The sequence below is a fragment of the Setaria viridis genome, chromosome 2 (genome assembly GCF_005286985.2).
Source record: "Setaria viridis chromosome 2, Setaria_viridis_v4.0, whole genome shotgun sequence".
NCBI classification, from domain to species: domain Eukaryota; kingdom Viridiplantae; phylum Streptophyta; class Magnoliopsida; order Poales; family Poaceae; genus Setaria; species Setaria viridis.
Window position 1 is genome coordinate 42,427,680 of NC_048264.2, and position 23,714 is coordinate 42,451,393.

Genomic DNA, 23,714 nt, shown 5'->3' on the forward strand with positions numbered 1-23,714 from the left:
GCCAATATATAAAATCTTTACATGTTATCTGGAAAAAAGAAAAATACGGAATTATTGCTATTATGCCCTTTACACTTTAAAATTTTGATATTTTGAAATGTGAGTCTCCGTTTCAAATTTGCTTGACCTTTCGTATATAAAATCATCATAACGTCTTTAACTCTATAGCTTGAGATTGTTCTCTTGTGATATCAGTTGTTGTTTTCTTTGTCTGGTCTCCCTTTTCTCTTATAGTTCATAAGCTCCTTGATGGGCTCATCTAACCCAGAGAGCTTTCTTGTACCTCAATTTTCTCAGTCGTTTTTAATAGAACGCTACAAAAAGCTGTGCATATTTCTGAAACAAAAAGGATGTGCATCACATGATTCTTTTTAACTTGGAAAGGATCAAAGAAAAGAATCGTCACAAGGAAGTCAAACTTGGATATGATGAACTTAGAACAAACATGTCTCAGATAGTACTTAAGGTGTAGGAGTGGTAGAAGGCAAAAATACCCAAGCAAGTAGAGCCTCCAATATTGTTCCAATGCTCCAAAAACAAGCAAAGCCAGCCATTCATGAACCTCTGTTTTCAGCAGGAACGAACTCCAGGAACCAGACAGAGAGCACATGGCTAGCACCCAGCCCAAGGCCAACGACAAAGCGCAGAACCAGTAAGGTTGGGTAGTTCGGTGAGAAGGCGCAGAGGAAACCAGAAATGCTAGTGACAAGTGCAGTGATCAGAACACCAAACCTGCACTTGCGAAACAGGGAACGAACAGTTATGATCAATGAGAAAACAAAACAAGATACGGTAGCGGTCGCAAAATTCAGATTCTGAACTTACCTTCTGCCGTATCTGTCTGAACCGAGGCCTCCCACGCACGCCCCCACGACTGTCCCGACGAAGACGATAGACGACGCTGGTGACGAGGCCCTCCGCCGCGGGGGGAACCCTCCCCCCCCCCCCCCCCCCCCCCCCCCCCCCCCCCACACACACACACGGCCTTCACCGACGGGTCAACGAAGGACAGCAGCATGGTTTCCATGGCCTCCGCTACGCTGCCGGTGCCCAGGAACACGGGCAGGAGGGTGCGCGTCGTCCGTCGTGTACTGCGTCGCCGCTTCGCCTTGGCTAGCCATGGGCCGAGGCGGAGCGGAGGACGAAGCGCCGGGAGCACAGGAGAGTGGCGAACGGGGCAGAAAGGAAGTTGCAACGTTCATAAAAAATATGAGCAGTTTGCCATAAATTTACAAACTCTAAAGAACGGGATACAACAATATAGTATTCAGGTGCGCAGAGAATATAGCAACACATGTCGCTTTCCACATCTACAACACAAAAAATTTCTACGATGGCGACGCGTGCCCCATTGGTTGTTGCATCATTGCTGATAGCTGCTGATTAGCCATCGATGATGATCGTGTGGTTACATGATGGATCAGGTTAAGTCAAGGTGCCATGTCATCTCCAATCACAAAATCATTTGGATTACATACATTTTGGACCTAATTGTGCTACTCACAAGTTCAAGGATCCACACTATTGTAAAATATGAGAAAGCACCAAGGCAATACATTCGGTGATCCTCTGAAAGGTAGAATAATTTATATTATATATATTTGAGAAATATCTGTACAATAATCACCTTGTATTTCAAATAGACCAAAGTAAACCTCATAGTAAACGTGCTGCAATGGTAAGGACTATAATTTGCGAGCATACATCCATATGGAGTCCAAAATCTCACTGGATTTGGCAGCCCTTGGTCTCTCGAGGGAAGAAGGCGCAGGTGGCTCCTGCAAGGAAGAGCACCAAATCCATCACAAACACAGCTTCTTTCTGATGGCAGCTCTCTAACAAGCCAAGGGTAACGAGAGGTGAAACTATGCTGCCAATCCGACCAAGGGAAGAAGTGATCCCAACTCCAGTGTTCCGAGTAGACGCAGAGTAGAGCTGCAGAGTAGTGACACAAAAGGGAGGAGAGGTTGTTTGTTACATTTTATATTGCGACAGCCATGTAAAACAGCTGATCCATTGCAATAATGTGAACTATCCATATTTTGGTACTAAAATTTAAGGTGGCAGAACAGAAGTTCGGCAAGCTATATTATGATGTTGAGTCACATATTACCCAGCCAACAAGATATAATTGTTCATAGAACTACTTGTTGGGTGTGTCAAAATTTCAAGGATACACCAAGGATGGCAACTGATATGTTTATTTACGAGAAGCAAATGAAGCAGTATATTGCAAGTACTTTACTGACCTCAGGCGTATAAACATACAGAACAGCAAAGCTCCCCATGATACAAGTCCGGGCACAGAATAGAAGGGTAGTTACTAACCCTTCTCCCAACTGTACAGAAAGAGGTGCCAGGAAAGCACCGCACATAAAAAGCATGCCTCCCATGGATGTTTTTCGACCAATCCTATCCACTAGTAGAGCCGCCAAAAGCAGGCCAGGAAACTCTGTCATCAAGTAAAGCAAGGTTTTTCTGTTAAAAAATGAAACATCTCAGTTATATTTGCTTATTTTTCTTATGGAAATGGAAGCATTTCAGTGGTTTGACACTATAATGTCTGTACATGAGGTCAATTATTTTATAAAATTACGTTGCTGTTGTTGTTATTTTGGGACTCGTGGAATGCGATCATCCTCCAGAAACAGAAACGATAAGCTCATCACTGCACGAAGTTTTGGACCACCAAGTTCTTCCTACAAAATTAATATATACCATGTTCCACCTTTGCTGAATAATCACCGGTGAAAAACTCACCTTTAGTTCTAGTTGGTAAGGGACATAGATTCCGAAAAACCAATTGAGACTAACTATTCGGGATAAAAGGTCCCTCTCTTTACACCCAGGACTGGCCACATACCGCTTGCGCCGGCCGCCGCTCGCCCGCCTGCCCGTGTCGGCCGCCACTTGACCCACCGCCCCTAGTAGGCCGGCCGCCAGCTCCGCCTGGAAGAAATTAAAGGGAGAGGAGGAGAGAAGATAAGAAGAAGAGAAAGAGGCCTGCGTGAGGAGAAGATAAGGCAGCGCTACGCCTGCCACCGGTGGAGAGAGAGGGCCTTTTGTCCCACGGTTGGAAACACCAAATCAGTTGGTGTTTCCAACCAGGACAAGATGCCCCGCCAGATTTTTTTCAACCCCTAGCTGTTGCAACCGGGACTAAAGGGGGACTTTAATCCCGGTTGGTCTTTCCAACCAGGACTAAAGCTCCCCCATTGATGGCTGTCGGTGGTTCATTTTTGATCCGAAACTAAAGGCCCTTTAGTCCCGGGTCCAAAGATAACCGGAAAAAAACGTTGGATGGAATGTGAGTTCTCTACCAATGAATTCTACAGCGTGTACACATCATCGTGACAATACTAATATGTGAGCTCATGCTTTTACTAGAAACAAGGGAAAAACCTTCAATACTTTATTTTCGAGTAAGAACATTTTCCAAGAAACAAGTAGCATGCAAATAAGCAGTTTCATCTAGACTGGTAACATATAGTTTACCCAATCTTGGTGAATCAACAAAAGATGAATGAACACAGAAACTTATTCATAGAATAATTATACCTGCCAAACTGGTCAGCAGCACATCTCTGTAAAGATTGATACTATTTGGTTGCATCAAATGAGTTCTTGCTGATGTGCACCTCCTCTTACCATTGCTTAGTTCAGAAGTTAGCAAAATTACTCCGTAATAAGCAAAATAATTAGCAAGATAGAGGAACCAAAGAAGAAAAGTTGATTGTAACAGATCATATGACCAAAGTGCCTGAAATGCAACAATGCCACTGGTCTTGGAACTTGTGTCGTCTTCAGTTCCAGCATTATCTTCTGCAATCAGAAGTGCTGTCTCAGAAGTACCAAGATTGTTGTCAACATGCTTTTCTGGGGTGTAAATTAGTATTCCAGGAGGGAGAGTCCCTCGGTTCATTCTTGCTATTCTTTCCAAGATGACTGTAGCATCCATTGTTCTACCTCTTGAGCAAAGATACCTTGGCGATTCAGGTGTTGGAGGAAAGAAAATGAGAAGGACAAAGCATGGTGCCGAGGACAATGCAAGCAACCACCTCCATCCAAGTCCTGGCATGACAGCCTGCATTAAGAACATATGATGCCAAGGTAACGATAACGATGCTCACTATACTGTAAAATCCTGCAAGCACATGAGTAATGTCTAATTTTCCTGCATCTTTTCTTAGAGGAAATTAAAATGCAATTGATTGAAAGCAAAATAGCCATGCAAGAAGAGCCTCCAAGATTGTTCCCACAGTCCAACAACAATGGAAAACAACCATCCAGGTACCTCTCTTGGCAGCGGGCACAAACTCTATGAACCAAGTTGAGAGCACATGGCCAGCACCCAATCCTAGACCAGCAACAAAGCGAAGGGCGAGCAAGGATGCAAAGTTGGGAGAGAAGGCACTGAGCAAACCAAATATGCCAGTGACCACTGCGGTGAAAAGGAAACCAGTCCTGGAAGTAGCACGCATTGTATCATAAGATGTAGCATCATCCTTGGAAAGACAGATAACAAATAAATGTAAGCTATTAAGTTCACTATTGCCAAGTAGATTGAATTCAACAAAATGATATGCTCATTTGGGACAAAATTTTCCTACTACTGGAACAATTTTGCACAAATTTGTCGAATGGCTCCAAATTGCTCATTAGGAGGTTCAGTCAAAGGTTCAGTGGGTTTAGTCATCTACCCGCTCATCATAAGGAGGACTCAAATCAGTGCGTGAATTGGTACAGTTTCAAACAGCAACGGAAAATGGAAAACCATGCCTGCACCAATTTCTTAAACCGCCCGAAATGAATTGTCTTGGAACGAGAGACGCGTATTAGGAAACTACACGAGGAACGGAAGGGAAGAGAAATCCTGCAGACTGGTACGCTTGAGAAACAATGCAGGTTCAGATTTTCGTGGTACCTCCTGCCGCATCTGTCCGCGATGAGGCCTCCGGCGATGGACCCGATGAGCATCCCGGCGAAGACGACGCTGCTGATAAGGCCCTGCTCCGCGCCGGACACCCCCCACTCCGCCTCCACCGCCGGCCCCACGAAGGAGAGCAGCATTATCTCGAACGCCTCCGCGACCCAGCCCACACCGGAGTAGGCGAGCAGGAGGGCCTGGAACCGGCCAAAGCCGACGCGCGTGAGCGCGTCGTCCGTTGTGTAGTGCGTCGCCGCTTCGCCTTCGCTAGCCATGGGCGGAGGGCGAGCACGCGAGCGCCGCGGCGCCGGCCGGGGGCACAGTAGAGTGGCGACGGGCGATGAACAGAGCAGAACGGAAGCCGTTGACTCCGCAGAGTCCCGTCCCGTGATTTCCTGCGTGGAGTAGTATCCTTATTGGCTGGGTGGTTGCCTCCTTGTTTTTCATTGCATTTTCACTTGTCATGTTCCATTGCATTTTCAGTTGTGTCCTACGTGACTTTAAAGCAATTTTCTGGTAAAATATGAGCGTCTCGCTAGATGTTTGGACGCGCTAAAGAACGGGATACAACAATACAATATTCAGACGTGCGAAAAAAACATTCAAACACATGTTGCTGTCCACAAATACAAAAAAAAACTGCTGCTTTTTTTTTTGAGAGCAAAAAAAAAAAAAAACTGCTGCTGATGGCGACGCGCGCCGCCCTGGGCCGGGCCGGTCGGGCCCCATAGGTCGTTAACATCATTGCTGACCGCTGCTGATTGGCAAGCAAATCAGCCTACCTGTTCGGCTGTTCTCATCAGCCGTGTTCATCGCCGTTCACTCCCGGCTCCGCTCCTTCCCACTCCCACCGGCGCCTCCCTGGCTCCGACAGGCGGCACTCGGCAGGCATGGCGGGAGGCTGGAGCCGCGGCGCCGAGGCGCAAACGTACGCGACGAACGAGGTGCTGGCGCGGCTCGGCTTCGGCCGGTTCCAGGCGCTCATGCTCAAATTCCTGGGCACCGGCTGGGTCCTGGAGGCCATGGAGATCTTGAGCTTATCCCTCATTGGCCCGTCTGTGAACGAGGAGCGAGGGGTTACCCGCGGCGGCGTGGCAGAGGGCCTCGTCAGCAGCGCCGCCCTCCTACCCCGCTCATGCGTGTGCCGGGGATTGCAGGCAGCTAGGCACCCTGAGCCGCTATGGGGTAGAAGGCCGAGCGGAAAAGGCAAATTTTTTGGGAGAAAATTTCTCATATGATGTCATATTTTTTTAACTTCTTTATTTGGTATTGCGTTAATTTTTTTATTTATTTGATATACTTCCGTAACCTAACTTGCATGACAATAACCTGTGAATCATGTATCCTCATTTTCTTTTGATAAAATGGCATTCAAATCACCTACAAATTCATGAAGCCTTTTGTGGAATTTTTCATAAAAATATATATGTAGAATTTACAAGCTTAAATTAATTTTCAACAAAATAGACTACCTTTGAAAGAAAATCCGAATTTTAGGGCACACAAACGCTCTTTGAAAATTGTGGAAAATGCCTAATATTACTGTTGTTGGATGAACTAGTTTTAAAAATCACTTTATAGCATAAGTTATGAAGTTCTTTGACAAAAACGCATTTTAAAGTTCTTTCACAAAAATGAAGCCCCCTGGTTATCTTCACCTCAAGACAATTGATGTCTAAATAACTTGAGGAATCGAACTGATCGGTTTAGAGTGATAGAAATCTCAAGGCTACTTGGAACATCCAAAAATATGAATTGAAACATAACGGGACTCTGAAAATTGCAAAGTTCAAAATCCAAATAGGGAACTAATGTCATTGTGGGGACATATAAATGAGACTAGGAGTCTATGACAGATTGAGGGGAGTGTGATTGCCTACTGTATGCTTAGCTAGCACCTGTTTGTGGGCTACAAATACCTTCACCTCTTAAATTTCTTCTTCTGATAGTTGGATATGTGGCATGAGAAATAACCATTAAGTTCAATCCGACATATCTATTTGTTCTTGGGAAAAATAAGAGTACATGTCACAAACATACCAACATGTTTCACAAAACACTAGAGAACTGAAAAATCTAGTGCCTAAAAAGACTATAAATTTAGCGGTATATTTAAAAAATACACATTTTACCTAGTGTGGTTCTTGTGGTCTTATCCCATCTACATATGAGATAATCTTTATATGTGTTTTCTTGTTTTGTGTGTTTGGGTTTGTTTGGTAGAGCTACTACTCGTGCTTCTAGTTCTTTGTAGGAAGTGATTCTCTAAAAGAGGTGATTATATGACTAAAAATGACTTTATATAATTCTCTATGTTAAATTTTAAGGAGGAAGTGATTCTATGCGGGAAGCGAATCTAGATAAGCTACTAGTTTTTTTTTCAGCTCATAGCTTAGTTCATTTTAGAGAATCACTTCATATAATTAGCCCAGAATCACTTCTTTGCAAAATATTATTCGATAGAGCTCTCCTTAGAATCAAACGTAGAGTTGCTCTGGGAGCTCTACCAAACAGACCCTTCGCAATAACTCCATGTGCGTAAAAATATGTCTGGCAAAGGAGATTTCAAATTAAAACATGGGTCTCAATTCTGATCTTTTAAGATTTGACACTCATATCACATTGACATGTGGGGCACTCTTACATGTGGATCGGCGTGTCAAATCTAGAAAGCTCGCGAATTGTTGAGACCCAAATTATGAAAGAAAAACCTCATGGCAAGGGCAACATGGCATGTGCGCTCCTAGCAGGCTCTTATAAAGGACTTTGAGCTCATTTGGGGAGAGCTTTTCCGCAAACTTGCCCATATTCACCATAGTGTAATGCCTAGCTAGAGCAAGATTGCACCGCATACCACAAATAATTAATGAGTACTTTTGTCATTGATGAGCACAAATGAATTCCCCATGCTTGCACACCTTTGGTTTTCTCCTTTTGCTCTCGACTTGGCCTTTATTGTGTCTAACTTGGAACTCTTCTTTAGAGAAAAATAAAGGTGTTGAGTGAAAATACCACCATGGGAGAGCAAGAACATATGGTGGAGTGCAAATTAAACTAGGAGGTAGAACCATTTGAGGTTAAATATAATAGGGCTTGTCTCACGAGTGAATTAAGGCCCAATGACTATCAAGTGAGACATAAGGAAGCCCATGAACAAATAAGGAAGAGGCCCAAAGCAGCAAGCAAAGAGGAAGCGAACATATGGTCAAACTAGGGGCACGCATTGAGTACCGAAAAGTAGAGATGCGAGTGGAACGCGGAGAGACATCTAATCCTAGGCACTATAAGTGGTAGTATATTATTATGAGCTAGAGATGATATGAGAAATAACTACATCTGCAATCAAATACATCCTAATATATGCGTTGAGCATCGAGTAGAGGAAGGCGAGCAGATCGTAGAGAGGCATCCAATCCTAGGTACTATTATATTATTACTATAACAAGTATGATATAACAAGTATGATATTATGAGCTGGAGACTACGAGAAATGATTACATCTCCAATGGAGTATCACCTATGTTGAGTGCATGCGGAGTTTTTTTTTATTGTGAATTGGCTAAACAGTTTTATTTGCTTTTGTTTTATACTTTGTTTTTCTTTTGTCAATTACTTGCTTAAATTTAATTTTGATATATAAATTTTGGTCGTAAAAAATAATCTTTAGCCAATAGTTTCATTTGAAAAAGAAAACTTGCATAAAATTAAGATGTCATGTGTTGAGATTTCAAACCTCCAAAAAGATTATGCTTAGCAAAATAATAGTTACAGTTCTGATCTCAAAACAATATCTTTTGCATAGGAACCATATAGTTTTCAAGAAAAAATATCTAAAGCTCCAAATTTACAGCAAAACTACATCGGGGTATTATAGATTGTATGTAAAACCCATCATGATCATGTCCAAATTTCTATTTTCCTTTCTTTTCCCGCCTGTTCCCTCCATGTAGGTACGAGTTTTCATCGTAGTAACATTGGGCTACCTCCTAAACAAGCAGTGCTTAAACCTCCACTAACCAAATTTAGCATATATTGATTAGTAGGCTATACACTACTACCAAAAATCACCAACAGTAGTTCTAGGGGCGGGGTGCCATTTTTAGACAGAAATGAATGCACATCAATCAACTTAGATAATTAAACAGAGCACTCCATCGCCAATTCATTTACAGTTGTATAGCACCAGGTTTTCACACAAGCTTCATAAACATTTGCTAAAATACCTGGTGCCCGCTGTTAACATATTCAGCCTTTATATAGCCAACGACTCCCCTCCTGAACTCCACACACTGACACTCCACATCAAACGTAGAAGCAAGAAGCGCGCATAGCCCACCATGCCTTGCACTCTCTCCACCCAAAGGGGGGCTCGCCCTGCTGAGGAGACGGCTGCGAAGCACGGCTGGTCCTCCCTGCCTGACGACCTCGTCATCCAAGTAGGCAATCGCCTCTTGGCAGACAGCGACATCTACAGCTACATGGACTTCCGCGCCGTCTGCACGAGCTGGAGCAGCGCCACCAAGGACAACGCCAAACCCGGCCGCTTCCAGCCCAGCAAGTGGGCGTTGATCGACCGGCACGACGACGTTCTCACGTTCGTGAGCGTCGAGACCGGCCGGTTCGTCGTCAAGAACATCCCCCTCCTCCGCAGGTACGGCTTCGTCGGCGCAACGGGGGGCGGCATGATCATCCTTGAGGAGCCAGTACCCCCCTACCAGGTTCGCGTGCTCAACCCCTTCACGGGATTATTCCTGCGTTTCAAGGCGTCCTTGCCCATCATCGGATGGGTTAGGGAGGCTACCCTGACGACATCCCCGGTGATGCTCTTCGTCTCCAGCGAAGTCGGTAAAATCATGTGGGCCGATCTGGATAGCGAGCACTTCCAACAGTTTGGGGTGGATTCCCGTAACACACCTCTGTCCATGACGCCCTTTGATGGCAAACTGTATCTCAGTGACCAGGAAGGATCCATCCTCTCATCCACTGTTCCTAGTGGCTCTGCGCAAACACTCTCGATGGCCACCACCATTCCTAGTGCTGTCGGAGGTCACCCTGCATGGTACTGTTATCTCGTGAAGTCCGGGGAGGAGTTGCTCCTTGTGTCAAGGCCATGGTACGAGATACATGGGAAACCAGTAGTCCGTAAGGTGGATACAGAGAACAATAAGCTTGAGGTGGTAACGAGCATTGGCAACCGAGCTCTCTACCTCAGTGATGTCAGGTGCCTCTCTGTCGACGCCAGCAAGTTCCAGGGCATCGAAGGTGGCTGCATCTACTTTGTAGATCCAGTCTCAACAGCAGGCAATGGCCAGGCTTCACTCATGACCACTTTTCGCGTCGCTGAACAAGTGCAGGACGACATCATATTTGATGTGGCTACTATGGCAGGTGGTTCCCGGCAGCCATTTACTCTTGCCCAAGTCTTCGCAAATTACTGCAGGTTCATCTACCGTTCTGAACGGGGCTCTAATTAACTGATCGACAGTGATGAAGAATTCTCATATGATGATTCCGAATCAGACGGAGTATCATCTAAAATCTGAATTGTGAGAAATGCAAGATGCACATGTAACATCTACTCTCTAGAGGAGGGAATATCCAAGTCTTGGCCATTCTAGTATACTATTTTTATATTTCATGCTGTTAGTTACTAGGTTTCTCTAGCTATCTAGCTAGCTCTATTTACTTTTATCCTTAGTTGGGCATTTTTCAATGCTGCAGAAAGTGTAATCTTCTTTGGGAGATGTCGTAGTCATGGTTTAATATACTGTTTTAGCAATCACAGCTTTCAAATGCCATGATGAATTTAAATTTATAGTGCATTGGGGTATTTTCACTTGGAATGATGTTTTCGCGTTTTAATTGGTACCGTGGCATATAAACTACACTGTCACACGGAACATGAGACGAGGTGGTGTTCCAAATCTCGGGGTCGACATACCAAAATGGGGGACGGCGCGCAGTAGGGACGCATCCTGGTGTTTGGTCCTCGGCACGCTCGATGTGAGCTATCGAATTGGACCGAGTTAACGCGCGGCCAGTCGAACGCGTTACCCGTCCGTGCAGCGCGTGACCCCCTCCCCGCAATTCTGCACTCTGTGCCGCTGTTGCTATCTTGTGTGTGTGAGAGAGAGAGAGAGATCACAGAATTTCCCGAATTTTTCGCTAAGGGGAGTACCATGCATGAACAATAATCAAATGGACTGACCGAAATAACATTGTATCACAAGCTAGAAATCTGATTTACACAACATTAATACCATTACTAAATTGAGTATAAAAATACATCCTATTTAAGATAATATATTCTTATAGCTACTTCTAGTCAATGCATGTTTATATTACAAACCATGTGTATTCTTATAGCTACTTCTAGTCAATGCATGTTTATATTACAAACCATGTGTCCTAATAGACTTGTATTTCTATATAGCGTATATAAACGTGTAAAGTGACCAACTGGAGATGTTCTTTCTTCTCATTCATGACAACATATAGACACACAAATTTGGGCATTATGTTGACAATCGAAATCGAGCAGTTTCGACACCAAACACTCACTCTCATAATCTAAACTTAATTTTGGCGCGTAGCCAAGCCAACGACTACTAGTGGAGAACTCACCTTCCATACACCCACTTTTGTCCCGATTTAAAGTTGGCCCGGGACAAAAGGAGGCGCGCCACGGTAGGCTGAAATTGGGGGGGGGGGGGTGAGCTTTAGTCTCGGTTGGTATTTCCAGCCGGGACTAAAGCCCCCCCCCCTAGTCCCCGGTTGTAACGGTTAGTTCCCAGCCACCGACAGCGCCCCCCTTTTGTCCCAGTTGGAGCCTCCAACCGGGACAAAAGCGCAACCCTTTTGTCCCGGTTGGAGTTACCAACCGCGACAAAACGTTTACTCCCGGTTGGAATACCAACCGGGACAAAAGGGTTGCGCTTTTGTCCCGGTTGGTGGTCCCAACCAGGAGTAAACTTCAACCGGGACAAAAGGTGTTCCTTTTTGTCCCGGTTGGAATTTTAAATCGGGACAAAAACTCATCCCCCATTAAATCCCAAGACAGAGGTCTTTCTTCCTCCTCCAACCCGAGCCAGTCCACTCCACATAGACAGAGAGTTTCACCTCCTCTCCATGGTGCCGAAGCAAACCTATGCGAGGTGCTGCCCGAATTTTTTTTCCTCATTTCTGTGGGGATTTCACTCATCCAAAGTGTTGTGAAGGTTAGCTACTTCATCCTCTTGTTATGCTTTGTTTTATGCTTTAGAGAGGGAGAAAAATAAGTTTGCTTGTTAGAAAGAGGGAGAATGGAGAGGATTTGTATTTATACATGTTTTTAAGCTACAATGTGAGGATTTGTATTTATACATGTTTTTAAGCTAGAATGTGATGGATAGTTTGCTTGTTATATACAATTTGTATTAGTTAAAACAACTTGATGTGCAGAATGGAGATGGATAGTTTATTTGCTAAAATGTGAAGTAGAAAATGGAGAGGATTTTGAGCTAGAATGTGAGGGAGAATGGAGAGTAAATGTGAGGTAGAATGGAGAGGATTTCAATATTAATTATGAGGAAAAAATTAGTATGTCATATGTGTCATGTACAGTATATATCCTTGCAACGGTTTAAGAATGATGCTACCCTTGTCTAGAAGGTTTATCTTGTCAAATTCAATATGGTTTTTCAAATCCGCATACCATGTTCATCTCGGGCGAGCATATTCTCCGCCGAGCGACAACGGATGTCAAGGAGGAGCTTTGATTCTACGAGGAAGAGCGGCAATGGACATCGTGGAAGACCGTGTCCCCTTCCTCCTAGAATCGGAACTCTTCCATGGCGAAGTACGATGCCGCCCGGTGGAGAAATGCTCGCTGAGATGATCACAGTCTGCAAGTTCAACAAGTTCTGCAGTGCTAAGGTATGAATTTTTGTACATAGAGATGGCTTCTGCTGCTGGAGTAGTGGCGATGGTGGGAGCAATCGTCGTTCCTCTCGTGGCAAGGGGAAAACCATAGTTGGCCCTCATGATAAGCCGAAGAAAATAAATACTTGGGAGAAAGCAATGCTTCGTTATTTGCAAAGATGTCATGAATATGTTGTTACGACAAGTCAGGAACCTCCTTTTGGTGGTCGTTATGCTCCACCACCAGTCCCGGGTGTTTCACATCCACTTAGTACTACCGTTGTAGGAGGCACAAATAAACCACAGGATAAGGCTGGGTTAGTGAAACCTTCATCTTCGCTGCCCAAGGATGCTTAAAGTCCTCCTAGATAGTACTCAGTGGATGGTTTGTCATAGTATATCATGTTGTTTGGATCTGAAATTTAAATATGTGTATTTCTATCTATATCTAAACTTTCAACATCATTTTCACTACAAAGTTTGACATGCTTTCAATCGTGAATAGCATGTAGATAAGTCATAAAGCATATCAAATAACCATCAATAGGCACGTAAAGATGAATTTTGATACGAAATGAAAATGACACACTTATTCGCAACAAGAGAATCTAATATTTGTAATCATTGAAGGATGAAGAAACAATATACTTGAATTGATAAAAAACAACTACCATATAACCTAATATTTATATCGTTGGCAAGATATTAGAGACCTGCATGCTAAAAATTATATGTGTACAACATAAATAAAAAAAGGAAAAAAAAATATGTAATCCATTTTCATGCGTAATCCATTTTCATGTGTAATCCATTTTCATGCGTAATACAATGCAGATGGACCGGCAATGGATGTATAACGCGGACAGACGGAGCAAGAAGTTTATTGATGGCTTGCATTATTTTCTCGAAGTGGCCAAAGAGAATAAGCCAGAGAACGGGTTCATATGTTGTCAATGTTCCAATGCAATAACAATAAGGAGTATTCACAGGCTTCTTGGGGGATTATTCATAGCCACTTGTTTAGATATGGTTTCATGCCTAACTATTTAGTTTGGACCAAGCACGGTGAAAGAGGGGTTGTAATGGAAGACGGCGAAGAGGAGGAGGATGACAACATTCCGAACTGAGCTGCAGGCCAAGCTTTTGCAGAAACTATAATGGACGAGGCTGATGAAGATGAGTTTGCAGAAGACGGACCTACTGATGACCTTGGTCAGTTGCTACGGGATGCACATAAAGATTGCGAAACTGAGAAGGAAGCAGCAAAGTTGCAGCGCATGATAGATGATCACCAAAAATTGTTGTACCCAGATTGCCATCAGGGCCATAAAAAATGGGTACCACACTAGAATTTATGCAATGGAAGGCCAAAAATGGTGTGTCCAATAAGGTATTTCAGGGAATGTTGAAAATTGTCAAGATTCTTCCTGAGAGTAATGAATTGTCGACCACAACATATGAAGCTAAACAGATTGTTTGCCCTCTAGGATTGGAGGTTTAGAAGATGCACGCATACCTTGATGACTGTTACCTCTCTCGTGGTGCTGAATACGAGAAACTGGATGCTTGTCCCGTGTGCAAAGCACTGCGGTATAAGATCAGGCGAGATGATCCTGGTGATGTCGAGGGGCAGCCTCCCAAGAAGAGAGTTCCCCGAAGGTAATGTGGTATTGTGGGACCCGCCGAACAACTATAAAGTACGTAAAATAAAACTATAAATAGTTAATTATTTTCTACCTAATATAATTATTCGTGTAAAATTCACATATTTCTAATTTATAGATGTTAAATATTCAATAGGGACTCTTGAAGAAGGAAAGAGTAGCGGTAATATGTGAAGGTTTCATTGGATTCCTGGTGGACGAGGTGGTAAATCCACAAGGAGAATTTTATTACGATGGACGAAAATTAGACGCTCCGAGCAATGCCTCGACGGAAAGATACTAGATAGTTTGATTTGTATAATATGCTCAGATTTGTATAGTATGCTAAAAATTGTATATATATACTAAAAATTATATATATATATAGTAATTGTATAAATGCTAGTTTGATTCGTTTAAAACTTTAAATACTAGTTTGATTTCATTATAAAAAAAATCTCAACTATTAAAGGTTAACTAAAAGGGTACGTACGTAATGTATGAAATTACAGGCATGCGCCTGCATGGCGCGCGTTTGAAATTTAAGGAGGACTTTAGTCCCAGTTGAAAAACCCAACTGAGACTAAAGGGGGCCCCCTTTTACTCCCGGTTGGTGGGCCCTGTCCTGCCACCCGGTTGGTGAGCCCTGTCCCGCGCCTGGCGTGGCAGGCCTTTAGTCCCGGTTGGTAGATTTTTACCAACCGGGATTAAAGGGGTCTTTTGTCCCGATTAAGTGACCCGCACCCCCTTTCGTCTCGATTGGTTTATTCCGGATGGATTTTCGGGAGATTTGCTCCCTACCAACTGGAACTAAAAGCCCGTTTTCCACCGGTGGTCAAAACCTAGAGCATAATCGATCGAGACTAATCAAGAACCTAATCAGCATGTTCAGTAGCAAGCATGCATGATAGCTAGCCACCCTCTAGCACCTGTCCACCTAGCTACTAGAGATATCGAGGAAATTCTCGATGGACTCTTCGAGCTCCTCCATAACGGCCTTCCAGCCGGCATGCGTTGGGTTGATGTCATCCCAGTAGAAGTGCCTGTCCGGTTTGGAGCACACGGTGTACTGAGCCTTGCCGCCGTTCTCCATCTGGCCGCAGTACCCACTCTCTGGTCGTAGCTCTCGCAGCACGGCTCCAGCTTGTACTTGAACTTGTTAGCTCGTGAACCTGCGATCAGACAGACATGCGGGCTTGATCGGAATTAGTAGCGTCAACGATTGATCTTCTGAAACTGAGAGAGCCGAAGGAGGTTCAAAGGATAGCTAAGCAAGCGTGGTAAGTATGATCTGCCCTACCGGAATTGTGATTGACGACGAGGTGATTGAACGTCGATCGCTTTCAGATCGAGGTTGAAGACGGCCTCACCTTCTCTTCGAGGTACGCGTTGTGGATGCTTGCGACCTTGTTGCCGTCACACGAGTCGTCGTAGCCGTCGCCACATATGAAATTAATAAGTGTGGCGATCGATCGGGCGGCAGACGGTGTGTGTACTGGTCCTCACCTCGGCATTGGTCATGTCCTTGACCTGTGCATAGTCGCGCTTGCCGGAGAATGCGATGAGGGCGACCGAATGCTTGAGGTCTTCGTCTATGATGCCGAATGCTGCAGCAGAGTATAGGAGTAGAGTACTAGTGTTCTACGCTAGTTGTATGCGTCTTAACAACCTCATCTAAAAACTGGCCAGGAATTCAGTAACATCTTCAACATTATTCCCAGCCTCGTAGGATCGTGAACAAGTATTACCGAAGAGGTCTCCTTGCGTTTCGATCCCTCGATCGGTAGACGATATCGGCGTACGGGTTCCCTTTGGTGTAACAAAAATCATGCAAGCTAGCTTCCGACGTCCTGTTTACCGTACGTGTCCTCACGCTGCGCTTGTTCTCTGTGGTTTCAGTCAGTTGAGTAGCATGCTCATGTAAACTCTTGTACATGTAATTGCCTATTCATGGGCCATTGGGAGAGGAATTAAGTGCGACATTGTATACTTTTGCATGATAGTCAGAGCGACAGGTTCTGAGCCTTTCCTTCTAAACGACTAAACCTACCCTCCCTTTTTTTTTTCCATTTCGCGTCACCATGAGTGACACCATCACTTTTTCTCCGCAGTTGCATCCTCGTCCTCCCTATCCAAGCAGGCCATCTACGGTGTCAACATCAAGAGCCTTTATTCGAATTGCACACGACACGCAGTTCCTCAGTTACATGTACGGTGCTAGAAGAACCACCTCATCATCTTCTTTAGACGCTTCGAAGTACAATCCCATGTCAACACCGACACATCAATGTCGACTGGATGGGGTTTCTTAACACTAGATGACCTACGTTTGGTACCATATGATGTTAGGGCATCCCACCCAGTCGGCATCGATGTGTCAGCGTTGATGTGGTATCGAAGGTTGAAGCACCCAAGGACGATGAGGAAGAGGTTCTTCCAGACTGCATGTCGAGGGTGATAGGAACAAGGCTGTTGATGTTGACATCGTGGGTGGCATTGGAGGAGGGGAGGTCACCGCAGTGTAAACGGTCACAGAGACAAGAGAGGCGGTGGTGGAGTTGTTGAGGGCACTATCGTGGTTGAGTTGATGGCAGTGTTCGCGTACACGGCCGTTTAGCCCGTTTACACGACGTTTACACCCTACAACAGTGCCTAGCCGTGTCCATTTAATCACCCGTTTAGCCTGTTTAATGGCCGTTTAACCCGTTTAATTGGCCATTTAGTCTGAATAAAGAGCTAAACGGTAGGTGGCCGACTGTTTAGCGTTTAGCATTTAGGGTAACATTGGTTGGTGACAATGTCAATCCATGGTGATGCAAAGCAGAAAAAAAGGAGGTAGGGTTCAAATAAAGGTTCAAAACCTATCACTCTGATTACCATGTAAACGTATACTATAGAATTCCACATTATATTCATATCTCAATGGCCCATATATAGGCAAAGTACATGTGCAAGGGACTACATGAGCCGGGAGGAGAATATCTCAGCCTAGTAGATCGAGTACGAGCCTATTTGAATGGGTTAAAACTTAGTCTAAAGTTTAAAGTTTAGACGTCTAAACTTTAACGGACTAAACTTAGTCTTGTCCTATTTGGATGCAGGGCTAATTTTTATCGTTGTATTGATCAAAGTCCGTTATACCTCAGGTGGGGCCTGCGGCGACGCCTCATTCTTTTAGGGAGGGTATTTTTGTCTTTTGGCAACCATGTCTCAAATTAGAACTATTGGCTAGGTTTGGAGGGCTAATGACCGGCTCTACTCGAATCCAAAGTTTAAATTTTAGTCAGCTAAAAAGTAGCCAACCCCCAACTAAACTTTCATTAGCCCTCCAAACCCAGCTAATTTTAGATATGAATGGCAAAAGAGCAAAATACCCTCCACCAAAAATTTTATCCTTCTTCTCTCACACTCCAAGGGTAGGATGACTTTTATCGACAAATGGACTAAAAATTAGCTCTGACATCAAACAGGACAGGGTTAATTTTAACCGGCTAAAGTTTGGGCATCTAAACTTTAGCGAGGCTAAACATTAGTTTTAGTCCATCCAAACAGACCGAGGGTTGGCTAATTTTTAAGCTGATAAAGTTTAGCCCCAATGTCCTGTTTGGATAGACTAAAACTAAAGTTTAGCCATAACTAAAGTTTAGATGTCTAAACTTTAGCTGGCTAAAATTAGCTATGTCATGTTTGAAGTCAGAGCTAATTTTTAGCATATTTATTGATAAAAGTCCATTCTACCCCTTAGAGTGCAAGAAATGAAAGAATAAAAATTTTGGTGTGAGGGTATTTTGAATTTTTATCATTCGTATCTAGAATTAGCATCATTATCTGAGTTTGAAGGGCTAATGAATAAAATTTTAGTTGGGGGTTGGCTAATCTTTATCCCACCTATTTAGATCATCATCGGCTAATTTTTAGCTGACTAAAGTTTAGCTCCAAACATAATCTACGTCTACGAGTCTGCATCTACGAAGAACTTACGCTAGAAGACCACGAGTTCCGTCGTACCAAGAGAATCTGTTCGCCGCTAAAAAAAAGAGAGAATCTGTTGGCCAATGGATGGGAAAGTCTCCGGCTCGTTCACTCTCTAGTATCGTGGTCTATACGTTACTGACACCGTTCTAGAATCTGGTTTTGTTCGATGGAACAAGGTTGGGTTGGCGCCGCCCGTCGCCGACGACGAATCGAGAGATTATATTGCACAATGAACATGTCGATGTGTGTCTCTTTGGGCATGCAAAGACCACGAGAGTGCACAAAGAGGCACACAGGCTGATGTTAAGAATGATTACGAGTAATTAAAACCACAGAGATCACGTACCGATTCTGCAGCACTATCTAGTAAACCAATCGCGTATAGTCTCTAAACATTGTAAGAAATTAAACCACAGACAGCAGTAAAGAAAAGGGGAGAAGGCGGATGATACTCTCACGATGCGCCGGCTTTTGGGTGGTGAAGCGCGCATGGGCGCATGGCAACTACGTTAAGCCGCCGGCGGCAACACCGGCCACCCAGTGCGCGTCGCTCGCTTCCGGTGAAGCCTCGAGATGGCAAGGAGAGAATGAGAGATGGGAATGGTCTGTTGCAAAGGCTCAGGACGCGTCGTTCTTATGCACGCCAGTGGCCGTGGGGATCGGATCAGCTCCGCCCGCGTTGCGTGACTCACCTTGCGAACAAGTCCCTGGCTCCTGCTATCCTTTTCTTCTTTCTCGTTCTCAATGACAGGTGGGCCCATCCCCTCTCCCTCTAGGCCTCTCCTCTGTAGTTTCCAAATATAGTATTGTACCTGGAAAACCTCGAGATTGGAAATTTAATTGATTTTACTCGAGGAGAATCCCAACATATAGCAGCAACCGGTTGTTAACAATGCATAAATATTCTGAAAAATGGGATTCATGATGAAGATCCATGTAGGACAAGCCAAAAGCGTACAAGCAGCCTTTTCTCATGACAAGGGAATTCAAAGTTTCGAACATAGCCACAGATGATACTAGGGTGGCCAATCTAGTGCGTCCCTTCGGTAGCAGACCGGAGCTAAACATAAGCTATCGTAGCAATGCACTAGGATCATGCAGAAGGTCCTCAGTCTTCGTCTCTCTCAGGAGGGAGGCCACATGGAAGCAACATTTTCTGCGACACGGAAACAATGGATCATTACTCTTAATTTCAAGTTCTCAACGAACAAGCAAGGTTCAATCATCAATGGTTAAATATCAAAACAAATCTTTAGATCATGGTGCACATTGGAAGTCATGGTACCAGAATGAAACACTTTTAGCCTGCTAAATTAGACAGAGATACAATAAAATTAATGGCAGGCATGATTGCAATTTAGTAAAGAAGCTCATTAGCGAATTGTGTACAACAGCTCAGCTTTTCATATTTTTTTTTTTGTGTTACAAAACTTGATTAGTAACCAGGTCATCTACTACTCCAATTTTCTAATACCCTTATTCACTTTCACTAAAGATTTAACAAAATATTTGAACTTTAAGATCAAATTAGAAACTTCAACTTAAAAATTGCACATCAGGCTGCATTTTAGATGACAAGGTGGTGAAGACCTAGCCTATCTACCACCACGGTTGATGTGATTGAGTCCAGAAAATGTCCATAGTATAGAACAATCTGTTCGGAAAAACATAGGGCCCCAATTCTCAGATTGGTAAGATATTGACGCTTCAAAAGCTCAATAGGTATATCAGGAAAACAATCCCTAAGGGATATGGCTTTAACAACTGATTCTATTTGCTAAAACTCATCTGATATTTGCTACTTGCGGCATTCATCTTACTTTTGGGTGTGGACAATCAATAGAATAGTTCATACGTCTTCTAGCAGTGCCATATCAAAGTGCATTTGTTGTTGCCTGAATACCTAATAAAAAACCAACACTTCATTAACTACTTCAACAATATATCTAATTACATGTGGAAGGATCCTTTAACCAGCACTGATTCTACTCAAGCCATCTCGTCCCTTGCAGGGGCCAGGGAGAGAGGAGGCTCTGCTGTTGGTAGCATCATGAAAATCAGAAGTGCTGCTGCAGCTAGATTCCAATCAAGTTGTATTGGGGTTTTGTAAAGAAACCTTATTCAGCTGGGAATTGCTAGCCAAGCAGGAAAAAAAACTCAACCAGAGGGAGTCCTTTGATTTTGTCTTAAAAAAGCTGGTACCAAGATTCGAACCCAGGCCAGCAACAGGGGTTTCATTGACCCCCGGAGTTCAACGCTCTAACCGTTACACCACATGAATCTTTGGTACTTAGGAACTTGTAGAGGCAATACATAATAATCGCCCTTAGATATGAATAGTGAACAGTCATAATAAAAAAACAGTAATATGCAAACTTAGTCCATTAAGAATAATTTAGAAAAGCTTATCCAACAAAAGAATAATGTAATCACATTTAGCTTTAATATATATGCCCCAGATTTGGTTTACACTTCGACCTAATTTTCAACTATAACTTACTCCCTCCGTTTCAAATTGTAGATCATTTTACCTTTTCTAGATACAAGATTTTTACTATGCACCTAAATATATATTATGTCTGGGTACATAGCAAAAGCTATTAACCTAAAAATTGCAAAAAACAACCTACAATTTGGGACGGAGGGAGTAGTAGAATAGTTAAATACTCTAATTATATGCCACAGATTTGGTCTACACTTCGATATAATTTTCAATTATAACTTTGTAGAATATTTAAAATTTGCCAAGCATACTTCTGACATACTATACTTAGTAAAAGAGTTAAAACTCACCAAACATACTTCATCGTAATCTAAATTAGAAGAAGAGTTAAAACTCACCAAATATACTTCATCATACTATAACTCAGTACTTAGTAGAGGAGTTAAAATTGGTCAAATGTACTTTGATATAATATAAGTGTATAACTTAGTAGAACAGTTAAAGCTTGCCAAACATGCTCTAGTAGAATAGTTAAAACTTCCATACCTGCATAAAATTGTAACGCTCTCTTCCAATTGATTCATTTTCAGCAATAGCAAAATATGCCAACATTGGATAGTGCCCAATATAAGAGGCATAGCTGTCCCTCTGGATGTTTACAGCCCATTCACTGTACATATTCAAAAATGTTAAGCATCACTCACAATTCATTTAGCCTTTTCTTAATGAAGAAAAAATATGCTTACAATCTGGTCAAGTCCGCATGCCCTGTACCAACATATTTGGCTTGAAGATGCTCAAGCTGAGAGTTTATGTTGAACCTATCGCTTGCCTTTGAAAATAATGAGTTGTGTTAGAAATCTTGCAGTCAAATGCCAAAAAACAATATACCCAAGAAACAGCACCGTGAAATATAATGACCCAGATAATCTGATGGGAATTTATAGGGGGGAAAAAACTTTTGGGCTCAAACGGGAAAACAAGGATGTCTACAAAACCAAGCAATACTCAACACAATTTCTTAGAATCAGCCAAGAAACTAGAAATGGACACAGTAATATCTGAAGTTCAAGGTATGTAGTGTTAAGTGAAGTTTAACAGATAAATCCACAGATTGAAAAATAAAAATCAGCGAGTAATGTGGTAAAGTGCTCAAGACCAACATGGCTCTGATCTCTTCAAAATGTCTATCAAGATCCTAATACACCTAGGTTATCTGAAATGGCAGATACTCCTACAGTCCTATTTCAAATATGTTCTGCAGAAGAACCTATTGGAAATTGTTGCTTCAGAGGGTACTCCCATAATACTATCTCAACATAACTAAAAATAGTACAATAAGTTCAGGAATATATCCTAGTACTTCAACTACGGATAAAGAGACAGCATTCTACCTGATAAACCCCTAATTGAGTTCAAGGCTTCAAACAGGAAGCTTCAGGAGCAAAGATCTCCTCAAGCAGTCAAGTCAAGCATGACCACAGGGATTTCTTAACTCTATTCCAGGCTTCTATTGTACTTTCTATTATGGCTAATTGACCCTACTTAGATATCTACAACAACATGCAAAGAATTCCATAATTTCTAAACAAGGATTGAAGAACAGGTTCCCTTGTTTAACCGAAAGAAATTTGTTCAAGATCACAGTATACAGAATGCGCTAATCTGTTGTCTCGAGGGGTAGTTTCGACAACATAAGATGTCAAATGCCTGCAAGTAGCACCATGTACCACAGACAAGGCAGCAAGTTTACAAGGTAAGCAATCCAGGGAGATAGGTCGGACTACCAAACCTGCATGGTTGTCGATTGGTTTACGCTGTTGCCTCAATGCAAGAGCCAAGAATCCCAGAATCAGAACCCACCTACTCAACCTGTAAACAAAAGGAGAAACAGAATTCATGAGTTGGCCCTGTTTCATGGCAGATAGTTTAATTTTGGAAAATGAACTGTGTTATTAGCACCGGACCAAACAGCAAACGAAATGGATGCACTGGATCATCTATTCTAGCAATATATTTGGATGCAATATGTGATTGCTACCAGATATTCGTGTGAACAGTCATGTTTAGCTTATTTGATTTGACATGCTTTTCTCAGTATTGGGATAGTGCAGGATATGAACATGGCTCTAGATAATTGGTCAAATATCAGTAAAAATGTACTTGTGCCTGATGAAAATTACTAAGCACAAGCTAGATCCATCAGTTATATTTTTGAAGTACTTAGCAGAAAGCCAATAACATTACAGTGACTACCGTACCGAATTGCTGACTACGGGATACGGTTGGGGCGAGCTATTACGAAGAAAATACTACAGAAAATTGAGAACTTAATATTCACTGTACAATTGCAATGATATGCCATCGGGTTTAGCTGATTGATGAAGCAATCGATGAGAGAGAAGGAATCGATCTATCCGAGCAACCCTAACTGATTTGCTGTTTTACGCTTATGACGACTGCAAAGTTGAAGCAAATGCTTTGGTTTAAAAATACAGCTAGCCCGCTAGACCTATTTGTCGTGTGGATCTGTGCTCGCCGCATACGTACCTCTTAGGTTGCTGGTGTGGTTGCTGTCGAAGTCGCTGCTCTCCTGGCGGCCGTGCGGGACGAAGACGAGCGGCGGACGACGACCTCCCGAGAAGCGAGCGAGCGGCGGCTGCAGGGTTGGGGGACAACCGGACAAGAAGGCCTGGGATGGGGGCCCATTAGTGAACGCTGGTCGTATGCATGTATTGGGGTGGTAGCGATGGGCCTCTTCTGCTGTACTGGCCCGGGTATTTTGAGGCCTGGTGAGATCCTAGAGAGAAAAGGCCCGCCAACCCGC

The 23,714-nt window shown here is 43.2% G+C and overlaps 3 protein-coding genes across 5 annotated transcripts; 1 reads left to right on the top strand and 2 right to left on the bottom strand.

Annotated features, from left to right (window-relative positions):
• Nucleotides 1-1,201: 1,201 nt before the first annotated feature.
• On the bottom strand, nucleotides 1,202-5,385 carry LOC117842503 (organic cation/carnitine transporter 7). Of its 3 annotated transcripts, none has more exons than XM_072291588.1 (5): nucleotides 4,925-5,361; nucleotides 3,984-4,084; nucleotides 3,559-3,822; nucleotides 2,250-2,452; nucleotides 1,202-1,935 (listed from the first exon to the last, which is right to left on the bottom strand). In XM_072291588.1, exons 1-5 carry the CDS (start codon nucleotides 5,200-5,202, stop codon nucleotides 1,726-1,728), a joined length of 1,056 nt encoding a protein of 351 aa, XP_072147689.1. In that variant the 5' UTR covers nucleotides 5,203-5,361; the 3' UTR covers nucleotides 1,202-1,725. The 3 variants fall into 3 exon arrangements, with proteins under 3 accessions (XP_072147689.1, XP_072147690.1, XP_072147692.1); XM_072291591.1 differs by lacking the exon at nucleotides 1,202-1,935 and adding an exon at nucleotides 2,864-2,949 and having other exon boundaries at nucleotides 2,315-2,452; nucleotides 4,925-5,385; XM_072291589.1 differs by lacking the exon at nucleotides 4,925-5,361 and adding an exon at nucleotides 4,295-4,435 and having other exon boundaries at nucleotides 3,559-4,084.
• Nucleotides 5,386-9,264: 3,879 nt separating this feature from the next.
• Nucleotides 9,265-10,401, top strand: LOC117844444 (uncharacterized). The gene has a single exon (XM_034725148.1). It carries the CDS (start codon nucleotides 9,265-9,267, stop codon nucleotides 10,399-10,401), a length of 1,137 nt encoding a protein of 378 aa, XP_034581039.1.
• An 8,913-nt stretch (nucleotides 10,402-19,314) lies between these two features.
• On the bottom strand, nucleotides 19,315-23,596 carry LOC117846583 (uncharacterized protein At4g14342). Its single transcript, XM_034727807.2, has 5 exons — nucleotides 23,438-23,596; nucleotides 22,680-22,759; nucleotides 21,634-21,719; nucleotides 21,434-21,557; nucleotides 19,315-19,600 (listed from the first exon to the last, which is right to left on the bottom strand). Exons 2-5 carry the CDS (start codon nucleotides 22,683-22,685, stop codon nucleotides 19,553-19,555), a joined length of 264 nt encoding a protein of 87 aa, XP_034583698.1. The 5' UTR covers nucleotides 22,686-22,759; nucleotides 23,438-23,596; the 3' UTR covers nucleotides 19,315-19,552.
• Between the last annotated feature and the right edge of the window lie 118 nt (nucleotides 23,597-23,714).